Raw genomic sequence first — 24,468 nt, forward strand, 5'->3', positions numbered from 1 at the left:
CCGCTGGTGCTGCAGCAGTGAGGGAATACAGAGGAATCGCAGCCTGGTCATCAACACACACTTAAGAGGCAGAATGAAAACTCAGAGACAAGAAGATGAGAGATAGTAGGAACTAGAAATTAATACGTGTGGACAGGGAAAAGAATCCACACCATAAATACACAAGTACAAACTTTCCCTGTCATCATATTCAGTTTATGTGAACAAGTCATAACTTTTATCTTGAAATATTCATATATTATTGCTCTTCATAAGCAGTTTGACCTGTTAACTTCACCTCAAACTGAAATACACTGCCAGAGGTTTGTAAATATACTTTTGCCAATGAAATCTCTGGAGAACAGTGATAAAAGAACAGAGAGTAAACACTCTTTCCACTCCTGTACCAACATATTTCCCCACATCTAATCTTGGGACACGGATAATTACCAAAAGCCCACTTTTTGACAAGCTATTCGTTCTAATTATGCATCTTGCCATACATCAAAGTGCTCATAGAAAGAAACAGATTTCTCTTCAGTGGATGACTGAATTCATCTGTTAGGAAATAGGGAGAGAAATGACAAGAGAGCGATTTAAAAACAGCAAAAAATGGCACTGAATCTCTGGCTGTTGATAACCATACACATTTCCCATTTAACAGAAAGATTTCCACTGATTTTCCACCACTCCATTTGCACAATGAAATCGATCAATTTTACCCATTTTTTGCGGATGCACGAGTGGTCAGAAACCACTGGGTCAATAATAATTAACTAACTCTATACACACATGATCAAACACCTGATTTGTTCAATCCAAAATAATTAATATTAAAATAAGAGTCAGTGCTCGGTCAAGAAGTCACACACACCAACATCCATCCTCTCTGCTGTTGTGAGGGTGGAGGAGAGCGGGTGAGTGGCTGAGAAAGAAACAGAGGGGCCTGTGTTTACACTGGCAGGGTGAGCAGCTTGTAAGCCCCATGGAAATGGCCAGCTCACATCTAATGGAGAGAAAGCTCCACCGTGACTGACAGGGCCTGCTAGGCTTTGAGGTTCTGCACAATCAACGCTGCCCGTTTCCCAGCGTGCTTCAGACCCTAGGGGTGGCCGCACCAAACGAAACAAATAAGAGAGATTAAAAAGAAAATGGTTGCCATACCAGAAACATGGCAGGAGAGCGTTTTGTGAGGGTGACGGGGTGCATGCGGTGCAGACAAGCAGGACAATGAGCGGTCCGCTGACTTGCTTTACACTGTAATTCCAGCACTAATGGTGGGGGCTGGTTTGCCAAGGACGTCCCAACAGTGTCATTTCTGAGAGCGTCTTTATTAACAATGTATTTCATCCCCAGAGAGGAAAATGAATCTACAAATAATTGGCGGACATTTCCTTCCATGTTGTGCTGATAAGTTTCCACCACATGTTCCAAGCCATTTTCTCCATCTAATTGCATTCAAAAAGGAAAATAACAACCAGCTCAGGGCCCCAGTTGGTCTCAGAGTGGACCACAAATACAGAACTGATCTTCTTTTAAGATGTGCGTAAATTTTCAAAGGGGGAGCTCTCGTTATAAAGCCTAGCATTACCATCCATTTCACAATACCATCTGTCTTCTGGAAAGAGAAAGGATTTCTTGTATTGGCATTTGGAGCTCCATCAACAGGCCCAGACTCTATTGATTCAGATAATTACATTAGACAGCTTTGGTCCTTTTCACAGCAGCTTTATGATTATAGATGGGTTCATGGAGCCAGGGCATGTCAAAGCAGAGGAGTCCAGCTGGAGAGGCAGAAGATTCAGGAGGGGCAGAGGAGAAATTAACACGGGAATAGATTGATGGACCAACAGGCTAACACAAGGCCTGTCCCATCCATCACAGTCAAACAAGGCACACACACACACAGTCATGTTTCCATCACTTCAGAGGACATTACATTGACTTACATTCATTTCCTGGAGATTTATCCTAACCTTAACATAACGCTAAACTAACCTTAACTTTAAGTCAAGTTTTCACCCTAAAATTAATGATTTAGATGAAGGGGACTTGCTTTCTGTCCTCATAAGGGAGGCCAATCCCCACAACGTGAAGAGTACCTGGACCACACACATGCACAGCTAATAAATTGCGTGTAATTGTCATCCATTTGATGTAGCTGCTCTGTGTGAACCCCACACCTACTACTCGCAAATCTTCTCAGCTTGTATTGTGGCTCAGGCTTTCACTGCAGCTGCCTCACACCAGAAAAGATTGAGATCAGAGAAAGTTTAGGGATGATTTCCGTTCTGACAGTTTTGTCAAGGTGCCAATGGCAACAAGCACCTAGCTCTTCCCAGCACTGAAAACAGCAGCTTTTCATGTTGTGTCAACGCACATTTTTTCATAAACAATGAAAATACTGAGGAGGATACAATAAGTTATGACTGTTCACAAAAAGCCCACCAACGCCATCTGGTGGATGAGAAAGAGATGACTACTTACTGGTATAACACATACATAAATGATAAATGATAACAGAAAGCACTGCACACTTTGTACCAAAAGCTTTGCATTTATTAGAGGGAACTTTTATTATTTTAAATCATAGAACAGTAAAATTCTGTAAAAATGTTTTGAGGAAAATAGACATGGTCTTTATGTTTGACTAATTTAACATGAAGAACCACGACTTTGACATTTTCCAAACAGTGTGGCAACAAAAAGGATTCATCAACATTCAGCATTATTCATTTTTAATAAATGAGGTATAGAATCACTGCAGTCACACAATACTATACTTTTGTTTTCTTGTAGCAAAATCGTGTATATCGAGAATTCTTATAAAGATATTACATTTATAATTAGAGTTCCTTCATCTATACAGTTATTATGAGGCAGATCTGGTGAATTATTGAGTTCTCCTTCACTGATGAGGATAACGGGTCTGTGTACACTGTTCATAATTTTTAGCATAGCCACTAATTGAAGAACTGAAGAAGCCTGACTAAATTGAAGTAAAAAAAATATTTGGGGACCAACTGATTTTAGTAATAAATGTGATACAATGTGACTATAACTGCCAAGCAAAGAGAACTTGCTTGCTGAGCTTACAGGAACCCACCACCAGAGGGTGCCACTGCCATGTAGTATACTGCAGCCCTGCCATGACTAACACTTAGGGTTGCTTTCTTTATAACAGTGTACAAATTGTATAAATGTGCAAGAAGACATTTTTCAACCCAAACAGTATGTGTTGGGGACACATACTGTAAATACATACTGCTAGAAAGCTATTAATGTATTGACACTAAGAGTGTGTGGTCATTTGGAGGACTGTAGCAGCGGAGTGGCCGAGTGTTCTTGTTTCCTCAAGCCTTCTGAGAACGTTTGGATCTGGTCTTCTTCTCTGATCTCCTTCAGTCCTGTTCCCTGCTTATGGTTCATGTATGTAAGTCCACAGTAGAGCAATTTCAGTCCACTGTTACACCTTCAGGCAGCTCAACCACTACAGGCTCACAGTCGTCCAAGTCTGCCTCAAAATCCCATCGAAACTTCTTGGTCAGGTGTGCTTTGAACTTCTCTGCTCTCTTGCGGAGTGTGCCGTCTACTCCAGGGCCGATGACAAACTGGAAAAAGTCCTGTGAGAGAATAAATCAAACAATGTAATCGTAAATGTGAACAATCATGGCAAAACAATAATTTAAGGTGATGCTTTGACACTGATGTCTATGTCACACCACTCGGACAATTGAGCCACAACATCCAGGATCATGAATGTATCAAGTGGTCAATATACTTGACACACATCCGTATCCTCTAGCCTGTTCTGAGGAGATGAGTTTATATAAAATCTTTTTTATCATATCAGAAACTTTTGACCTTTAGAAAGGTGGAGAAAACACACCATTTTTTGCTGTGGAAATTTTCCTTGTTGCTAATTAAACTTGTAATGTAAAAACTCTTTCAGGAGAGTACTGAAACTCAGTTTCTGTCATAAAATAGAGTGATTGCATCTAAATGAAATCAGTCAATGTCTTCATAAAGCTTGTTGCTACTTTATATCAAAAGTTGTATATTCTACATTTCCACATCTACTGGAGTGTCTGTTTATATTTTTCATGACCTTCTAGGAAGTCCTAACAGGTTAGGACAGCTCTCCAGTTCTTTCCTGGTGGAGAGAAGATTACTTTCCAGGCTTAAGATAATTAATAAAACTATTTACTCCTATGCCAAAGAGTAGCATCAAATATGGGTCAATCTGAGAAAACTGAGACAGTAAGAACCACCTCGATTCTCTGAGATAATTGATCAATTAAAGAGCTCCGACCCTTTGAACTACTAGGAAATGACAATAAAAATTTGGTGGACACTATAAATTGCTGTACTTCCATTTAAAATATGTTATTTAGACCACGAGATGCTGTCATGCATCCTGATAATGCTGACAGATAATACATCATTGTTTATTTCATTTGAATGTACTTTAAGTTCTTAAAGATTATGTTTTCCCCAATACATATGGGACGCTGAAGTTGCGCGTCTACCTGCAGTGTGGAGGTGAGGAAGTTGTTCTGAGACACGATGTCCACAAAGAAGTCAGGAGGGATTTCTCCGAGCTGGTGGTAGAGCACAGCGATGAGCCCCAGGTAGAGTTCCTTGCGCTTCCGCATGGCCGCCTCGGATCGACACAGAAGAGCCAGAAGTTTCTTCCAGTGCTCAAAGCCCTCGTACACATCTCCGATCAGGAAACACACAAAGGCAAACTGCAGCTCACCTGAGAGAGGACAGAGAAAATGAAGGTTGTTTTTAACATATAACATGTAACTGTGTGTTATTTTGATGCCTTAATGTTTGTGTATTTAACGCATTCTGTATCTATCCCTGAACACATAACAGGCACTCACCTAGCAGGTTGAGAGGCTGCAGCCCGTGGTTCTTCTCCAGCACAGTCTCCAGGGCGTAGCTGAAGTCCATGCTGTACTGGGTGATCTCGGCTGGTGTAGCCCCAGGAGGGTAGGTCTTCTCGGGGATAACAGAGAAGCGCAACTCCGTCCCCTCCCTCTGCTTCATCCTGGGGAGCCTGTTGAGTCCCTCTCTCATGCTCTGGCAGGCTGTGTCGTTCCTCGGCTGCTCTGCCCTGTCCTTGGTGTGTCTTAACTGAAGCTCAGGAATGACATCACTGAAGGCACATATTCGGCCTGAGAGAGGCTGCAAGTTATTGGCCACCTCTTCACACAGACGGTCAGTCAGGGACACCCATTTCCTCATCACCTCGTAGGGATAGGGCCCAAGGTATGGATCCAGATCTTGCAGATTCTCCCTGATCCTGCTCACCTCCTCTTCATTCTGGGAGGCTGAGAAGTCCAGATCTTCCTCTTTGGGATCCCAGTTAGCCAACAGGATCTCTCTAGGTTTAAGAGTGAGGAAGAGGCCTGTCTTTGGGCCAATTTCTCCTCCACAGCTCGGTGAGTTGACCGAGCAGTAGTTGAGGAAGTGCAGGCCTGGAGGGATCATCTTCACACCTCTGAAGCGGGGACCAACCTGCCAACTCTTGCAGTCAATCCCCAGCTCTGTACCCTGAGGGACCCCCAGCAGCACCAGGGTAGCTCCCTCTTCAAACAGCCTCCGAGCAACATCTGGATCCATGTCCACAGAGCTGCTGCTGCTGGCCATGTCTCCTCTGCCCGGGAGCACAAGTACTACTTGACTTAAACTCGCCTACTGAGAGAGACTAGACAACGCAAAAACTAAACTCCACTTTCCACTATTAGGGTAGTTTTTCTTACTCAGAATATTCTACAGAATTTCCTCAAATTATGTCCGTCAGACAGTTATCACAGCAACTTTTTATGCTATCGAAATAAGATAATTAAATAAGCCGTTTTTTAAATGTACTTTTCTATAAAGGTGTTAGCAGTATTTCACGTTTATGGAAACAATACCTTGTGTTATTAGTTGTTGATGTTTCGCATCGTTCGTTGAGACGTCGTTTAGTCGTGTTATTTTTTACTTTTCCGCATTCTGCGAAGACCCGCCCCTACTCTACCTCTGATTGGTTCTGACCATGATATTCTTATCCTAATCCAGCCAATCGCGGTCCTCATGACTAAACCTAACCAATCTTACCAACGAAGACAACGAAAATAAGCCAATCAGAGGCAGAGTAGGGCGGGTCTTCGCGGAATGCGGGTGGGAGGGCGGGGGATAATTAAGGCATGGATGGCCTTTTTACCACATATTTTTAGCTCCGGACAGAAACTGTGCTGTATTCGAAAAGTTCCGCGTCCATCACTAATATGGGCTTTACCAAGGTGGTGTACTGATGATATTGTTGATTTCTTTGAGTACAATTATACTCTCAATTCAAAAGATATAATAATTACGATTATTCTATTGGGTAAATTGCACTACATAAAAAAAATTAAAAGTTTTTAAATTATGTTATTATAGGGTTTCCTCGAAGGCACTAACCAGTAGAGATCAAGTGTCTGAAACACATGGAAATTGTACTGCCAAACGTAACGTCTAACGTTATTATTATTTATTAATATATATTGTGTTAATATTTATTTACTTAGTTATTCATACTTTGTATTGCTGATTACTTTTTTGTCTTTTCTTGTTAATCTGTGTGGTTGTTGTATATAGATTCTACGAATAAAGATGTTTTTAAAAAACATCTTCAGAATAAAAAAGTATTGCTAAAAGATATATTGATACAACACTTACACAACAACCTCCACCACTATTGGGCTAATAATAATATACAGTATCAACACCTCAGATAAGTATAAATCAGACATTTAAAAAAGTTAGTTTTATTATATGGCATATACTCCAGATGCTCCAAATGACAGAAGAATATTTCACGGCTATGATAGCATATGGCTTACAAACATAAAAAACAAATGGTTGTTACAACAAGAGAGACCTTGGAAACTGTGCATATTCTGAAATTACTTAAATGAATTGTGGATATTATTAGCTTATCTATGGTTACTATAAAACTATTTTATAAAACAAGGAGACACGCTGACATGCGACATCCTGTATAGTTTTAATACACAAAACACTGAGAACTTGGAAACAGTAAACATTCATGACATTGCATTTGAAAAAAAACAGCCATCTACTGTATATATATCGAGTAATTGGTCATGTAATATTCTCTGTTTGATGGAGTGAACTTTCTGAAATTCACCTGGTATCTTCATGAGGACATGGCACAGGTTTACAGGAATTGGGAAGACTCAAGGTTTCCTACTTTGTGAGCATATAGACGCTCTGAAGTTTCTGCCAACATGTGACCAGTGCCTTGATAACTTTGATGAACCTGATCCTCTTTCTCTTCTTCCCTCGTATTTTCTGGACAGATGAACAAGTGGCTTTCTTCCCCTGAAAGCATTCAGCAAGGATAAAAGCGATGTTATGCAGCAAAATTTTTATCCAGTGATCTATTTTAAGAATGTTCTTATCAGGTTCACATCCCTGAGAATGCTTATAGATATGCAAACCATTTTCTCTAGCCCAACCTTTGATATGGAGGCTCAAAAATAGAACTATTTTACTTTATCATTTGTTATTTCTGTGTCAAACTTTCCAAGTCTAATCAACAAAAAAACTGAAGAATAGAGCTCTTGCTGCCTCACCAGGTAATCAGGTTTGCAGTTGTGAATAATGAGCTGCTCCATGCTCTCCAGTGGCTTGTCCAGCTCAGGCTGCTGCTTGCCACCCCTCTGACACCGCATCTTCTGCGTCATACCATAGATGGAACCCAGGATGCGACGTGCCTGCCATGGGGCAATAGCCCCAAAATAAAACAAAGACAAACAAAGCAAACAAAAAAGTGAGGAAAATAAAACACCATTTGAAATAGTCCATCTATATCATATTTAAATGGCACCATAGAACAACAGAAGTAACACTTCATTAATTCATACTGCGTTTGCCAGATCTGAAATGTTTGACAGTCACACAGATAAATGATATGACAGGTCTTGTGAAACCCATTGTATCACAGTATCAGGATAAATTAGAAAGAGCCAGTGTTACCCTGTCCATGGTGCTGAAGGTGCACATACTGGGGTGCTATTTACCTTTCCTGAGGGGCAGGGGTCTCTCTCTTTGGAGGTATTAAATGAACCAGTCAAATTCAGAAGAATCAAATAGGGATTTATGAGAATACATTTCAGTTCCCTGGCATTCAAAGGAGAAAATTGGCCATGAGCTTTTACAAGCACGGTGAACAAACAAACACTGGATGGCAGCCTATCATCACCTCACATGTGCAACCACAGCTGCAACTCAAGTGGCATTTTACTACTTCCACTTTGTCAAATGATCGGAAAAAAAAAACAAATAGATAAATGTCTCTGTCAAAGTCGCACATAATCGCACATCTGCAACGATGTTCTCATACCAGATTCTGCAGCTCAACAAAGACGACCTCTCTGTAGGAGCCCAGTATTTCTTTATAGTTACATCCACGTTTACCACAAGAGTTGGCCAACAAGAGAACCACCAGGACACTACGGAGTAGAGTTCCGGTCAGACACTACGAAAGAGAGAGGTGTGTGTTATTACTATATTAAGCAAATAACAATTAAAGAAAGAAATCACCAATGAGGAAATAGATAATAGATCAATGTTCACTTGGCTCCTGCTCGGACGCGCCCCAGCAGGACTTTTGTTTAATTATCCATCGGTATCCAGCCGTTTGCAGCACATGTCATCATGACTAATGTGAACACGATGGTATTTAATAATGTTGTGTATCAGCTCATCTGGTGCGTAAATACGCACACTTACCATTTATCATGTTCTACTGCAGGATCCTCAGACGCGCAAACCCATCTCTGTCAGTATCAAGGAGATCCGAGGAATTACTCCTGATCTGGCTGCATTCATTGTATCCAAACTCTTTTTTTTTTAATTCAGTATCTTTACAGGTCCTTTGGTGGATAGGTTAACGCAGTGGTGGCCAGACGTCTGATGTGGTGCAACGTGGTTTTCAACATAGTCATTACTGCTCCTATTTCCTTCCCCGTCATGGATTGCTGACGCTGGGCTTTAGATTTCACCAAACTCCAGTCCGATCAAGTCGAGGAAAACTTCTGCAATCAATCACTTGCCTTCATTCTTTCGGTTTCGTTGGAAAGACCTTATACGGGGGGGAGTGGTGTGAAGAGCGGCTGTCATTAAGTGGGTGCTGTTTGATACTTTCACTGTACACATTTTCAGAGTGGGTGGCTTCACTGGTGATGGACCCCATGAGCTTTAGTGTGAGCTACTGAAAACCAGTGGGATAATCGAACTCTGCAAACATGCAACCTGGTTTAAGCCAAACAAAAAAGGTACAAAGTGACAATGACATCCCACACATAATAACCAAAATGCTGACCATGCATGGGAACTGCATGGGAGGTTTAAAGACTTCTAGACTGTGGGGTCTAGGAGAACAAATCCCACAAAGAAACTAACTGTGCAAGATTTGATTGGACATTCACGTCATAACAAACTTTTTATGACTTGTACGGGAAGAATGGGGACTGATGCAATACACTGATTGTTCTTTTATTGGATGTCTGAAAAGGATTTTTCAACACATTTATGAAAGCTACAAAAAAAGCAGATAATCAATACAACATGAGAAATCATGTAATTCATCCGGACACAGAGTTTATACACACTGTCACGTCTTGCTTAACGAGCACAATCCAGATGAGACCTCTTACAATGTGTGTGGACAAGACATGGAAATAAAATTCCTCAGAAAACAGGTTTTGATTATTTTTTTAACAAACACAATTTTGGACAATAACAAAAGTTTGGTTGACACAAAAGGGTTCAGTCCAGTATAGAAGCTGCAATCAACGTGGTGTCTTTTTGAGCCCATTAAAAGTATCCATTTTCATTTCTACTTGTTCATCTTCAATTGTTTTACAATTTTCACAACCACAATGACTGAAAGTAGAATTTCAACACTATTCCAGTAGAAAAATATACATTAATGTCAAAGTGAAAACAAGTATAAAACAAAACTGTCGATAAGTTGTAAACCCTGCTCGTTAGAACACACCTAAGTCATTACTAGTGCAACTATTTATTAGAATTCACATAATGAATCACCTGTGTGTCATCAACATGAGACAAAGGTCACTTTGTCAACACTTAAAGCTCACAAAAGATGAAAAGATGAAAGTTACCTCTGCAATCACAGTTGCAGAGGTTGACAGACGATGGTTTAAATTTTGATAATTTTGCCATTCTTTACATTCACATATTTCTAATTTACAAAAAAAATACTCATTCACAAGAAGACAGGGATTCTACAATCATTCCTGCCAAGTCATTTGCAGTCTGGACAACAAGGTTTTCCCAGGAACACTGGAACAGTTAAATGAAGCACAGCCAGTAACCAGAAATACACCATCTTCACCATGAAGCATGGCACTGGAAACATGATACTGTGGGAATGCTTCACTGCAGCAGGCCCTCAAATACTTATGAAGGTAGAACGATTGCAGCAAAATATAATGAAAACATGACGGAAAAGTCTCTATCAGTGTCCTGCAATGGCAAAGTCAGTCCAAACCTCAATCCATCCTGCAAACTGCACTTCACTGACAGTCCCCTTGTACAAAGTCTGACCAGTAGCACACATGTGCAAAGCTGCCAAGAATCAAAGCCAAATGTATCACTCCTGATTATTTACTTGAAGAGGGTGAGCAATGATTAGGGATGTTAGTTATGCTATTTTGAATTTGTAAAGATTTGTTTTCACTTTGACATTAAAATCATCTTTGTTGATTAGTTTCAAGACCATCTTAGTTACAACCACTGTGATTCAATTTTGTAAAACAATACAACATGTAAAAGGTAAGAGGTATATATGAATACTTTGTGTCTGCTTGAGATGGGAGAGTCCTGGTACAAAACAATCGTTGAGCGTGTCCATGGCTGTTCCCTGTCAGAGTTCTCCAGGGGTTTTCAGTTCACATTTCCTCAGTTTTCTCAGAATGTATTCTTGATCTTGCTGGCTACCTGCGCTAAGATCTCTCCCGTCTTCTTCTGCCAGTTCAGGACGTGTTTGGACTCGGCGCACCATAGCTCTCCATGGCGGGGCTCCGCATTCTCACAGCGCTTTCGCACCTCTTCCTGTTGTTCCTGATGGACGTAGCACATTTTGGTTAGGCACCCAAAACACACAATGCATGCACTGGCCACACATAAAGTTTGTTGGGATGACTACCAACTTTGTTAATGAGTAAAAGCAATAATGCATGGAGAAAAATAGACAACAAAAAGTGACAACATTATGTACTTATTGGCACATCTTCACTCCCACATACAGAATGCCTGAGACCATAGTAATGTTTATTTTTCAGTCTACCATGGCCATTACCATTAATGGTATTTTCAATCCATTTGACACTTGTAACTAGATGCATTGATTTAACAGTAAATGACTGGGATTTAAACTCTTCCTTCTCACAACCTTGGCACAGAAAATATCTACAACAACCAGGGAAAACAGACCTACCTAGTCTTATTTCTGGATTTTCTCTCCCCAACTACTTTTTCTTCATTTTGTATCTTGTGCAGAACATTTTGTAATGATGCAACATTTTCCCAGTGCAGTCATAGTACATACTATTGAGATGAACTAATGACGTACTAACTGAACTTAAAGGTCTAGTGTGTAGAATTGAGTGGCATCTAGCGGAACAGACTTTGTAGAAATGGAATAAAACATTCATAAGTATGTTTTAATTAGTGTATAATTCCATGAACATAAGAATTGTGAGCCCTTTATATGTACATACGGAGCGGGTCCTCTTCCATGGAGCCCGCCATGTTGCACTGCCATGTTTCTACAGTTGCCCAGAACGGACAAAGCAAACAATGGCTCTAGAGAGGGCCCTTTACATTTTTCGCTGGTTTAGAAGCCACCGTAGCTTCTCCTACACGTTTGGAGGGGAGGGGGGGGGGCGGGAGAGGGGGGTATTCAGTTGGTTGCAATCTGCAATCTCAACACTAGATGCCACTAAATCCTACACACTGGTCCTTTAAATCCGATTGCAGAATCTGTCTGCCAAAAGTGAACCCTTTTGTACACGATTTACTTGTTCCAATGTGGAGTGATAATTAATTCAGCTGTAATGTAAATGTGACCACTGACACACACAAAGTGACACTACTCTTATAACGTGTCTAGAATAGACAATGAGATGTTTACCTCTGTGCCATGCTGCAGCTCAAACTTGTAGAAGAGAGCCCACGCATCTCCTAGGTCTGGCTCAATCTTTACTGTTCGGAGGAACCATTCTCTGGCTTTGGTGATCTTGCGCTCACTCCAGAACAACCTAAGGTGTGTGCACAGGATTTCATTAGAAAACGATAAAAAAAGGTCATAAATATCCTATAAAATCAGAACTGCACAGAAAGACAATATAATCAAGATCGGCACTAAGAGAAGAGTTCCAGAAAGCGAGGGATGAAAACAGTGAGTCATACTTGGCTACAGCGAGCAAGACATGAGGATCATGTTCACACTTCTTCAAAGCATCAACACTCTTAGTCTTCCTCTGTGGCCTGGCCTCCAAAAACACTGCCTCAGCCCACAGGATACCTAGTAGGGGAAAAAAAACAGAGAGGGGTGAAGCGGAGAATTTGAGGTTACGGACACAAGTACATTAACTAATTGTTTGAGTAAGAGTCAAACCTGCAACTTCAACAATAGGAATACTGTCTTGTTCTGGAGATATTCTTTTTGGGGAATACATTTAAATATATTTAGGTGTACTGTAAGTTATTGCTGTATTTGAAAGATCATACATCATTTGTTTGGATTTTGTTCTGCAATACAGAATGACAAGTAAATAAAGGACTACTGGCTCCTTTATGGGTTGAGAAAATTCTTCTTGGTCCCTTTGGTTTGGTTTCTGTAAAACTGGCAACATATTCACACCTGAATTGGGGCACTCCTGCAGGGCTTTGGCCATCAGTGTGTTGGCAATATTCTTCAGTCCGGCCCGGAACTCCAGCCTGACCGACTCCAACCTGGTTAATATGAAACACAAATCCCAGTTTGATATTTAAAGAAAAGGTTGTTTTTTTTAACAAATGAGGCAAAGGCAAAGTAATCATAAAGTAATTAATCATAATTACTTTGTTTTTCATATACACATGTTCTCTGTCATAAATATTTCTATTGTCCACTCCTACAGATATAAATAGAACCTTTGGCCTTATTTTCTCCTTCTTGTAGTGGAATGAAAGGGTTCCCAAAGAGCCAAAATTATATCAACAAAGGAAAAGAGAGAAGCCACTTGAATGTCAAAGTAAACATTTTGATTGTTCAGAGCACAAACAGAGCTCCCTTTAAGAGGCATCGGACACTGAGATTAATATTTATATGCTTAATACACCATCTGCACAGGCAACATATTTCAAGCTAAAGCTCTTCCTCAGGCAACGTCCTGCTTTTGCATTCATGCATCTTAACACAATCCCTTTGTTGTGTATTTTCTCACCATAGCTCAGGACTCTGGGGGTTCTTGAGTCGTGCCTTCTCCAGGATTGCTCTGGCTCTGGTCAGCTGTCCAACTCTTTCTTCGAGACGAGACAGCAGCAACCACAGGGCCACCGAGTGGGGACACTTTTTCAACTGCAGAAACAAACAGGACATTTTAGAATTATTAAGGAAACAATCATTTTCATCAAAAAAAAAAAGATATGAAGAAAAAGAAAACAGTTCACTTGGTTCTAAGCAAACCCCAAACACTTCCCCCCGCCTCACCCCTTGGTTATAGGCTTCTCTCGCTTTATCCATGTTTTCACACTGTTCCTCGATCTGGCCTCTCATCATCCAAAGTTTAGGAAAGTCCTCGTAGTGTTTCAGGGCTTCGGTGCACAACTCCTGGGCAGCCTCTATGTTCCCCAACACCCACTCCAACTTCACTGACTTCATAAACACCTGTGGAGATACAAACACACAAATGCTTTTAAGCCATGAAATATGTATAAACAAGACCCATTAACTCCCTATTACAATTCCCAAGGGCTTTTAATATATGAATACTGTTGAAAAATATTTTGAAATACTTATTGCAGCCCGATTCATGCAGTGTAAATACCTTACTAGCTTTCAGATGATCAAATACCAACTTCCTTGGGCATAGCCAAATGCTTAATTGCTTCATTAGATCCACACTGATATCTTATCTGACAGGACAATCAGTACAGCCGACATTAAAGCAGCCTCTCTTAGTCATATCTACCAGCAGACACAATACAGATAACTTAAGGGAGTGTAGCCAGATTAGCTGATAGACATATCACTGTCAGGTCTACAGACCTGATAGTGTGATAGTTTAAAACATTGTTGAAAGCATCTGACAACCAGAGTGGAGCTGACGGTTTGAAGGTTTAGAAACCTGGCAAGCCCAAACCTGAGAAAAACAGCACGTTTGTAGAAGACACCTCAAGTACAACACACTATCAACTTACTTTTAAAAACTGGTTTAAAAGTGGAGATGAAAACTGATAATGCAGCTACCCCTAAACAGGGGTACGACGTATAAGCATACCAAAATTACATAATTACAAAACAAAGGCTCACAGTAGGGGTGAATAAAAGGACAGGACAGTTTAAATACACATGACCTTCACAAATTCATAAACCAGAACAGCCAAAAAAGCAAAGGCCATGTGTGTTTATTCTAGGGCTGGGCAATAATTTTTAATTAATTTTCACACGATAATGATACATTTGTGAGATTTATTTTTGATTATTATTTTTCAGTTTGTTTGTATTATGTGAACAGCCAATCTGCAAAAGACAAACAAACGCACTCACAACAACTCCGAATGACCCCGTGTGGAGAAAATGAGTGGCTGTGGGAGCGAAACCTAGTGTGAGGAAACTGTCACGAAAAAACCAAAGAGGTAATGAGGGACCACTACAACCTTGGCTTAAAACCTGCTCTGCACTACCCAGTCAGACCGCTCGTCATGACCAAAGATGGTGACAGGAGGCGGCTATTGTCTGTTTGAGAGGCCGGTGAGTTCCGACCAAACAGCGGCGTTGCATGGCTGAGGACGCAGGGGGAGGGTGAGTGATAACCATATCATCCAGCCCTAGTGTATTCCATAAATGTCCTGAGAAAAGTCAAACATGGTTTGAAAGAAAACACTAATTCCTTAACTTCACCCAGTCACATGCAGAAGTACCCTCATGAGAGTTTGAAACAGGGAAATCTCTCTGCCTCCCATTTTCTCACACACACACACACACACACACACACACACACACACACACTCACCCTGGCCGTGGGGGCACTGCTGCGGGCCTTGGCGAGCAGTCGACGGGCTCTTTCATACTCATTATTCTCAGACTCCAGCTTGACGGCAGCTAGCCAGATCTCTTCACTGTTAGGGTTAGCCTAAAGATGAACATAAAAATAGGAGGGACAGAAGTAAGAGTGTGTGGGTAAAAGGGGGAAAACACATTGAATTCGACAGAGGCTCTCATGGATACTATTAAAAACTTGAGGCAGTTCTATAAGTAAAAGCTGCTCTTATCAACGTTGCATGAATGTGTCACCTGGAAGGCCAGAGCAAGGATACTTCTGGCTGCAGGCACATCCTCGGCCAACCACTTGGACTTGGCCCCCATCAGCCACAGGACTTCTGCCTTGGGGCAATGAGCCACAGCCCTCTGGAGCAGGGCCTCCAAAGACTCCCTGAGAGATGCATTGAGACATGGAAGAGTAATGGAGGGGAGGAGCACAGTAGCAGTTGATGAATGAAGCAGGTTGGAAGTAAAAGAGAGAAAAACCAGAATGTTAAAGACAGACTCATAACAAAGTGATTACATAACACATTAATGAATAAAGTAGTGAAATCTCTGCTACATTTAAAAACAAATCTGGTCACCTGGTGCCGTGGTTTTTTTCAAAGTAGGCAGCTCTAAGCCAGACACTTTTTTTACTGGGGAACACCTGCAGAGCATGGGCATAGATGGCTCTGGCGCACTCCAGCGCTCCATGGGACACACACTGAAAGATATACAAGCTTTTCAGTTAGGTTAAACCCTGACAACACATGAGTATGTGAACGACCCCCTTAGGTGTCAGGGTCTAAGCATGGCCTGTGCAAAACCGATATACAGATACTCACACTGTCTGAATCCTCCATCCAGGTGTGTTTGCGGTCCTCCTCCTCAATGCCAATCCCTATGACTGCCCTTATCACAGCCTGGCAGGTAGCCACGCTACCTGCTTTGTCACACTCCTCTGCATCCTGTATGACAAGAAGACGCATTCATGAGAAAACAGACTGGGTGTGGTTGCACAGAAGAATAACAGAGAGAGTAAAGGCATAAACTCCTGACCTCAGTAGTAGGTCAGCAAGGGAGCCATTTACGTGGAAATTAATATGCATATCATATGTCAAGAGAAACCCCTAAATGAACCTGGATTATTTATAGATATTCATGTTGAGTTTACGAATGAATAGTATTTTATGAGAGGTAATCTCTGCACAGACTGATTTTTCTGTGGAAAGATCAGAGAACAAGCTCATGGTCTTACTACACACAAAAGAATTCTTTTAGGAACAGCCAAATCCAGTCGTTTTAAAGTTCATCTGTTGTTGGTGCTATGATGAAGCATAAAGGACTGCAGTGAAGGCCAATGATTGCAAAACAAGTGAAATGCACAAAATGCCAGTCACAGTGCTGGCTTGTACTCTGTTGCACCCAGATGAAATAGTAGAGGGCCACTTTGCCAAAGTATGCTGGCATGATATCAAAGCTGAAAAACGCATGACGCAGTATCTACTCCCCAAACACTTAGGTTTAATGGGCCGATCATTCAATCATTTTTTGACCTTATAATTGACAGGTACTTCTATATATACAAAGAGTCTCCGATTAAGATATAAAATAAGACAAATAATTTATGTTGATCAGCTGATTGTAATTGAAACTACAGGCTTGTTTTACTCTGGCTTGTTTTTACATGTTATGGTTGTGTGCATGAAAGAACTTGAGCGGAAAATTAGAAGAAAAAAAAAAAAGTCAAAACATTGCAAAAGAGCTTTTACACACTGAAGAGAGACAAACGACTGCAGCAGACAAAGACATCAGACTTTTGTGGATTGATAAGGGGACTAACATTCCTCAAGTTAATACATAAAAAACACATAAATGCCATGTTTCCATCATGTTTTCCCACATCATTTTCATTTGTTTGATTGAGGTTTGAGTGGGGCTCTTTTAATAACATCATCTTGTTGCACCCTCTTCCTCTACAATGGTTTAATGACACCGGAGTGGAGAATCAGCATCACAATGCGCCCGGTTCCTAATATTTGCATGACAGAAGTGGACATTAATTTGCATTTTCTTTAACCCATTTTCCGGAAATACTTTGAAATCTGCGCCTAAATTTGGATGGAAACTATGCTAGTGACAATTTGGATCGAGAACTGTACCTTTAAAAAGCTCTTCTAATACTCGCAAAGCCTCTTCTAATAATCCGTCCACTTTAGTTTACATATGTTAGATGAGGAGCCCACTACGATGAATTCAAATGAAACGATACTGTTACTCTTTAAATATGAAGCCTTTGATGTCTATGTCCTAACTTGAAGATTTTCTATCCTGACAGTATATTCATTTCTTGTGGCCTCAGGGAATGCAATTATTTAGTCACTGGAAGCAGCTTGCCTCTACCATATATCTCTACTGAAACTCTGCTCTCTCTCTCTCTCTTTCTCTGTGATGTCAGAGAAACCACAAAGGCACAGGAACACACCTGTATCCATTGCTCTCTGTTGATCTCCACGCCGTTAGCGCGTAGCGAAGTGATGGCTCTGTCAATGATTTTTTCCACCATCTGAGTATTGCCATTGGCCTCTTCCAGCTTCGCAGCAGTGATCCAGATGTGGCGATCGGTGGGGATGTTCTCTCGAGCTTTGTTCAGGACGCGACGGGCGTTCTCGTATGTCTCTAACCTCGCCAGTGCCAGCCACAGCTAGGGAGGACAGACAGACACAGCGAGATATAGGGGTAGAACATATATCCATATGTTGTATTGCAGTGTATGAACAGCATCTCCAAGTGTACCTCCACACTAGTAGGACAACACTCCACAGCTCTGCTAAGCATGATCCTGGCATCCTCTGGCTCCTCCAGCTCAACAGCTGTCTTCCACAGTCGAACTGACTTGGACACGTTCTCCAGGGCTACATGGGTAACAATTGCACAACTATTCAGTAATTCCATTGAGACCTCTATTTCAAGTAACTTGCAGTGATTGGGCAGGTCAATGAGTTGCTCAGGGCAATAAACAAGCTGTTAGAGGATTGTAAATTCTTGGATCTTGTTACAGAATCTCTATAAACCAATTGGCCACTCTGGCACAATAATGGCAATGTTAGTACTTTTGAGAATACACAGACCTAATGATATTTACACTGGCAACACATCATAACACATAACAATGGCGCCGAGGAAATGGAAGCACTACAGATTACAGTAAATGCACAAGTAATAAAAACAAACACTCAACAGCATATCCTGTATTAGTACTAAACGTCAGTAGTGCCTGAGTGGGAAGGAAGAGTGTTGTGTGTGTGTAATGAAGAAAAGTAGAGCAGAGGTAACTGAACATGTAGGGGCGGATAAAGCTCTCCCATGGAGGAAGCTCCACATCCATCTCTGTCAGTGGGGTATGCTGCTGGGAAATACTGATATGTGTGTGCGTGTGTGCGTGTGTTTGTAGGGGCATTGACACCGTGGTTCAAATAGGGTGCTGTCCTTGACGAGAAGACAGGACCACAGCTGCCAAATGTAACCTTTATGAAATCTTTTATGCAATCTTATGTCTGCAGGGCCTGAGTGGGTCTGTGTGGGTGCTTTTATGATACAGTGGACAAATTGAAACTAGTTTAGAACGATTGCCCTGCAGAAATTAGTGTCTTCCTTTTTGGCAGGGAAATTTTACGTATTCATTCACGTACGCGCTCCTCTTCACAACATAACAGCAACTTTTCAAAACTTTAACTTGACTCTCACAAACTGATGATGGATATACACAAATGGCAAACAACTTAAAAGCGTTACTTTAGGATTTTTTTTTTTTTCATTTATTGTTACAGTTGATATTATCGCCTTACCCTTCCTGAGGACTCGTTTCTTGGCCCTGACGTCTGTCTCCAGCTCTGCGGCTCGGATGTAGATGCGGACAGACTGTGGAAGGTGACGGACAGCCTGGGCTACCACGGCTTTAGCTGTGTCACCGGGCTGGAGTCTGGCTGCCTCCAGCCACACATCCTCACTCTGACGGGCAGAGAGAAACGCTTATACCAATGAGGACAAGGACCACTTTTCCCCCATTTGGAACTTGCCCAGGCAGAATCATGTCATTTAATTAAACAACTGGTAATGCTGACTGAAATGGTTGCTGTTTATCACTTATCGCTATAATACAATATCCGGGGCAAAGTTATATTAGAGATAATAGGTTTAACTTCCTACTCTCTCGAAACATCAACCTATAACAAACCCATTAACAGCTTAATTTAGGATTTCTCTAGCGAATGACATTATCTATTTGCACATGTGCGTCAGCCTTCAACAGATTTAGTTTGCTTGTGTTCATCATCTTTTACCTTGGGACACATCTCAGTGCCTTTCATGATTAGGTTTCGGGCCACCTGCAGTTTGCCTGTCACCTCCTCAAGCCTGGCAGAGGCAATCCAGGCAGGCGGGTGATGGGGATTGGTCTCCCTCACTGATTTCAGCAGCAGGCGAGCCTTTTTGATGTCACTGGACATGCAGAGTGAAAGATAAACCATTAGGCATGTAAAAATTTATTTTACACAAATAAACAACATGGACTTCTGATGTCACCAGTGTGTCTCTACCTGATGTCTCCTCCATGCGTAGGGATCATGGAGTTGAGATCTGTCAGGTAACCCTTAGGATCCACTACTGTCTGTCCACTCACTGAGTCAGATACCTGAAGAGAGACAAAAAGGCCGACAGACACAAGAGAAAGAGAATAAATAAATTCTTTGTATCAGGCATACCGACCAGCAGAATCCTGAAAAGCCTACGTGATGGCGTCACTTTGCTGTTTTTATTGCTGATGCTAATCTAGTCGTCTCCCTGCCTGCGTGAATCACAGAACAGGGTAAAGGTGAAAGTGGCTGTGGATGATGCATTAGTTACCTGGCTGAGCCTCATATCCATGAGTGTGTTCCTGGCCTGACCGATTTTCCTCATGTCCAGCTCTCCTGTCCCTGGTGTCATCAAGCCGGGGGTCATGCTTCCTGGGTAAGGGGTGTTTAGACCTCCCAGCTAGTGGAGAGAGGAAGCAATGATAACGGAGCGGAACATCATAATCTCTGTCAGAATCTTGTTACAGCATGGCAAAAAGGCTTATGAAACATAGGCCTACGTCATAAGTCAAAATTCTCGAAGTACTGTAAATGATACCTGTGAAAATTCATACTACACAGTGTTGTGTAGGTCATAGTGATACTTTCAACCAGAAAAACTGACAACTTTTTAATCAACAGGCCATGCTTCTAATTTGTTTTCTATTCAGAACAGCTTGTATACACAATGAATTGGAGAAACAGGCCCTGTGACAAATATCAGCTGACATATTTGTGTTATAAAGTTTGATTTTTTTCTCTACAACATTTTAAGAGGAAAGTGGTCTCACACTTTTGAACCCTATTGTATATTCATTCTTAATCACAGTTTTTATCACAACAATGCCACATTCCCATGATATGCAGCGTCATTGTGCCGAGAGGTCGACTCTGATTACATTGTTGCAAGAAGAAATTGATAAACTGCAAACTGCATTCATTGTACAGAAGTGATTTCCTTGTTCACAGTGAGATATCCTGACTCCTGCTGGTGCAGATTGAAACTACATCATGTGTGTTTAGAAATATCTTTTTGTGTGGATTTTTTTCAGCGTGTTTTTGTGTATTTGCGTGTATACTGACCCCCTGCAGAGGGTCAACAGTGGTGTGGTTCTCTCCGGTCTGCAGGTGTTTGGAGAAGAAGCTGTCGGGGACAGGGGTGAGTTTCTCATAGCGGGGGTTCCTCTGGCGCTTATTCCTGGCGTCTCCCACCTCAGGGATGCTCAGCCACTCCTCCTCTGACACCTCTGCCAACTTCCTCTGTGTAGAGATGGAAAAAAAGAATAAAGAAGGATGAAAGGGAGATGTGGATCTTGAAGTGTCAGCAATGTTGTTGAAATTTCTCTTTGATCATAGAACAGTGCGCAGTCAAAGAAGGCTGGGTGTGCCAAAATACTGATGTGTAAAATTTAAAAAATAATGTCATGAGTGTGCGACTTTCCCCTCCCATTTCTGATTTAACAAAGGCACATGTGGTTTCTTTGTAACAGACTTATAGGAACATACTGCTGCGATCTTGTGGAAAACCCTTAAATCCTGTTACTAGTGATTTTCACAGTTTTACTACAACCACAGAATACATAATCTTCTGTGAGTAGAGGAAAAATATCTACATGCTTAAGCGGAAGCAACCCTAGTGAATCCCATTGGATAATCTCAAAAAATCATGGTGGTCATGCTTAAAGCAAGGATAATTTCCTATACTAGATTCAATGGGGAAGATATAATTTTTCATCCAACAGTTACAATAAATTTTACATCCTTATAATGTTCAGAGAGAGGCGTAGGGAGAGGACAATAGATGAAAATTCTAGGTACGTGTATGTATGTGTAAATTTGTACCTTTAGATCTGAGAACTGCTGCTGGATTTTGGGTCGCTCCATACGGTATTTCTCAATTTCTTCCTTTTCTCTCAGCTCCCTGAAAATACACAGGAACATGCCAAACATGAACACACTTGTAAAATGTTTGTATGCTTTTACCCCAAAACTCATATGGCAGAATAGTCTGTGTTTCTTAGCAACCTTCTTTCTTTGCGTCTTTCATCCATCCTCTTGTCCAGTGCTGCATATATAGCATCTGCTTCTTCATCATCTTTCTCATATGGCCCACTGGAGAACAAGCTACCAGCATATCCATTAAACTACAAAAACAGAAATTATACTGTGATTAAAATGAGATATAGGCAGAGTTTTCATCTGGTCAATTTTTCATCTATATACATTTTCATCCCAATTCCAATCAGGGAGAGTTCAATCATAGGCACCTCATCATAGTTGGTGTCGTTCAGATCTTCATCATCATCATCCTGGTTCTTTTTCATTTGGTCCCCAACCGTCCTCTTCCCTGGGGGTGCATGTCGGTCATCCACTGGATCGTTGGCATCACGAGCAGGACCGATATCAGATCGGGTGGTGAAACCAGTAGCACTGAATGGAAACAATTAATTTAAAAGCTACACAGATAAAACAAAGGGTGCCTTGTGACAAGCATACAAGATGGGAATGTCCAAAAAACAGCATGACAACATAACTTATCATAAACTTTCAGCACCGCTATAATTTTTGCTGGATGACTTGTTAAATCAAACTGGCTGACCAATTTGGCAGCCACTTAAATCAGAATCAGAGAATTTGTTTATTAGCCAATGCAAGCATACAAAGAATGTGTGGCTCCCACAAACACAACATAGAAGAATAAAAATATAAGGTCATTATAATAATAATGAAACAAACAAAGTAGTACTAAGATTAAATGAAAGATGGATATTAAGTGTAAAGTCCAGATTGATAACAGTTCAGCTATTTAGTGGGAAAACAGCTTCTGGAAAGGAAACCTGTTCCTGTGTCTGTTGGTGGAGGTTTTTAAGGATCTCAGTCTTTTTCCTGAGAGAAGAAGTTCAAAGAGTCTGAGTCCAGAGTGGGATGGGTCAGAGATGATCAATGATCATCAAATAGAAATGTAACTTAGAGAATCAGGGGATACAACAGGGGAGGTCATAAGGACTTTACTCCATTCAATATTTATTTCAGCACTCCCTGCACTCTTTCACACCTTTGCACTATTTATATCCCGTTTACAGTTAACAGAAACGTTTTCACCTGTATATCACATTGTATGTTGTTGTCCACTGGTGGTTTCTATATGTATGCATCTATTTTTTCACCTACTTGCTTGTACATAATAGTGATATGTTTATGTTGAATTTCTGTTTGGCTTGGCCGTGTGTATGTTTCTGAAGATTTTTATGTGTAAGCACATTGAGAGCCACTAGAAACCTCAGTCAAATTCCTTGTATGCGTAAACATACTTGGCCATTAAAGCAGACTCTGATTATGATATTGATTAGGAGGTAATACCTAGAGTGCCTATCAGTAATGCTTGTATCCAGCTATTATAACTTAACTGTCCGTTTACTGTTATATGCTTTAATATACCAAATGTAACATTAGCTTTTTAAAATTACATCAAGTTTCCCGTCAGTTCAGTTGCCAACACAAACGTAACTTCTTGCAACGCACGGCAGTCTGCTTTACCGCCGTCTTAATCTGGCAGACACACGGTAACCTCCTCCGTAGCTTATTAGCTACAGAGCTAGCTAGTTAGCTCACCCTCTGCCGAGACCGGGGACGTATCCCAGCGGAGCGGGCATCCCCAGGAACGGTTTCTTCTTTTTCCCCATGAGCGGAGAGGCAAGGGGCATTATCGGGGGCCCACCGCCAGCCCCCGCCGCCCCGGTGCCTCCCGCAGATGTTTTAGAAACAATTTTGGGCGCTTGTTTTGCCGCACCGCTAGCCATCGTTGCTCTAACGACGAGGAGGCTCACTACCGGATAAACAACAGTCGCGCATCCGCTCACACCAACAGCGACCCCGTCCCTCTAGAAATGTCCGCTGTGGTTTTGTAACAGCGCCCCCACATGACAGGCTGATCCCTTCTTATTTTCACTTCTCTTAAGGTTATACCCTGTATTAAGTCCAAAATGATTGATGCAAATGTATGTGATATTTACTTTACAGCTTTTAATGTGCGACTTTGTGATTGAAATTATTTAATTTGAGATAGTTGTAATGATGCATGCTAGTTTTAGTTTCCCATGGCAGCCACAGGAGGGGGCCACAAGCTGAAGAATTATAGGTTGTGAATAATAGGCTATTAAAAGTCTATAAATTAAAATTTAAAGTCCACCTATAAGATATATACTGAGGTATTCCTCTATGGACTCAATACTGTAGGCCTATTTAAACATGGTTTCCGATGGTCATTTATTACATTTCTAAGTATTTTGCATGAAGTAGTTTCATAACATATTTATATAAAATGCTCAAAGTCAATCAGCTGTTGTGGGGTTTTGTGTTTTCTGTGATGTTTGTACATTATTCTACTTTACTGTAATATTCTCATAATTCCTTTTCTTAAGGGCATTATTGCAAACTTCAAAAGTAATTAAATTAACTTCAGCAATCAACATAATATGCTGAGTGTCATAAATGGACCTGTGATCCCAGCTATGGCAGAACCAGTCAAAAGTTCGACACACTTTCACACTTTGA

General features: G+C 41.1%; 2 protein-coding genes across 4 annotated transcripts; both read right to left on the reverse strand.

Moving 5' to 3' along the window:
* Window positions 1-2,529: 2,529 nt before the first annotated feature.
* aar2 (AAR2 splicing factor) lies at window positions 2,530-6,009 on the reverse strand. 3 transcript variants are annotated; one of them, XM_042409192.1, is made up of 4 exons: window positions 5,907-6,009; window positions 4,869-5,644; window positions 4,509-4,738; window positions 2,530-3,602 (listed from the first exon to the last, which is right to left on the reverse strand). In XM_042409192.1, exons 2-4 carry the CDS (start codon window positions 5,635-5,637, stop codon window positions 3,435-3,437), a joined length of 1,167 nt encoding a protein of 388 aa, XP_042265126.1. In that variant the 5' UTR covers window positions 5,638-5,644; window positions 5,907-6,009; the 3' UTR covers window positions 2,530-3,434. The 3 variants fall into 3 exon arrangements, with proteins under 3 accessions (XP_042265126.1, XP_042265125.1, XP_042265127.1); XM_042409191.1 differs by having other exon boundaries at window positions 4,869-5,695; XM_042409193.1 differs by having other exon boundaries at window positions 4,869-5,663; window positions 5,907-5,998.
* Window positions 6,010-9,521: 3,512 nt separating this feature from the next.
* Window positions 9,522-23,754, reverse strand: prpf6 (PRP6 pre-mRNA processing factor 6 homolog (S. cerevisiae)). The gene is made up of 21 exons (XM_042409580.1): window positions 23,527-23,754; window positions 22,182-22,344; window positions 21,940-22,058; window positions 21,757-21,835; window positions 20,998-21,174; window positions 20,207-20,335; window positions 19,900-19,994; window positions 19,645-19,801; window positions 19,150-19,312; window positions 18,098-18,216; window positions 17,787-18,005; window positions 16,147-16,269; window positions 15,904-16,025; window positions 15,572-15,710; window positions 15,291-15,410; window positions 13,766-13,942; window positions 13,500-13,633; window positions 12,935-13,026; window positions 12,481-12,595; window positions 12,203-12,329; window positions 9,522-11,130 (listed from the first exon to the last, which is right to left on the reverse strand). Exons 1-21 carry the CDS (start codon window positions 23,712-23,714, stop codon window positions 10,978-10,980), a joined length of 2,910 nt encoding a protein of 969 aa, XP_042265514.1. The 5' UTR covers window positions 23,715-23,754; the 3' UTR covers window positions 9,522-10,977.
* Between the last annotated feature and the right edge of the window lie 714 nt (window positions 23,755-24,468).

Source organism: Thunnus maccoyii, chromosome 4 (assembly GCF_910596095.1).
Source record: "Thunnus maccoyii chromosome 4, fThuMac1.1, whole genome shotgun sequence".
Classification (NCBI taxonomy): domain Eukaryota; kingdom Metazoa; phylum Chordata; class Actinopteri; order Scombriformes; family Scombridae; genus Thunnus; species Thunnus maccoyii.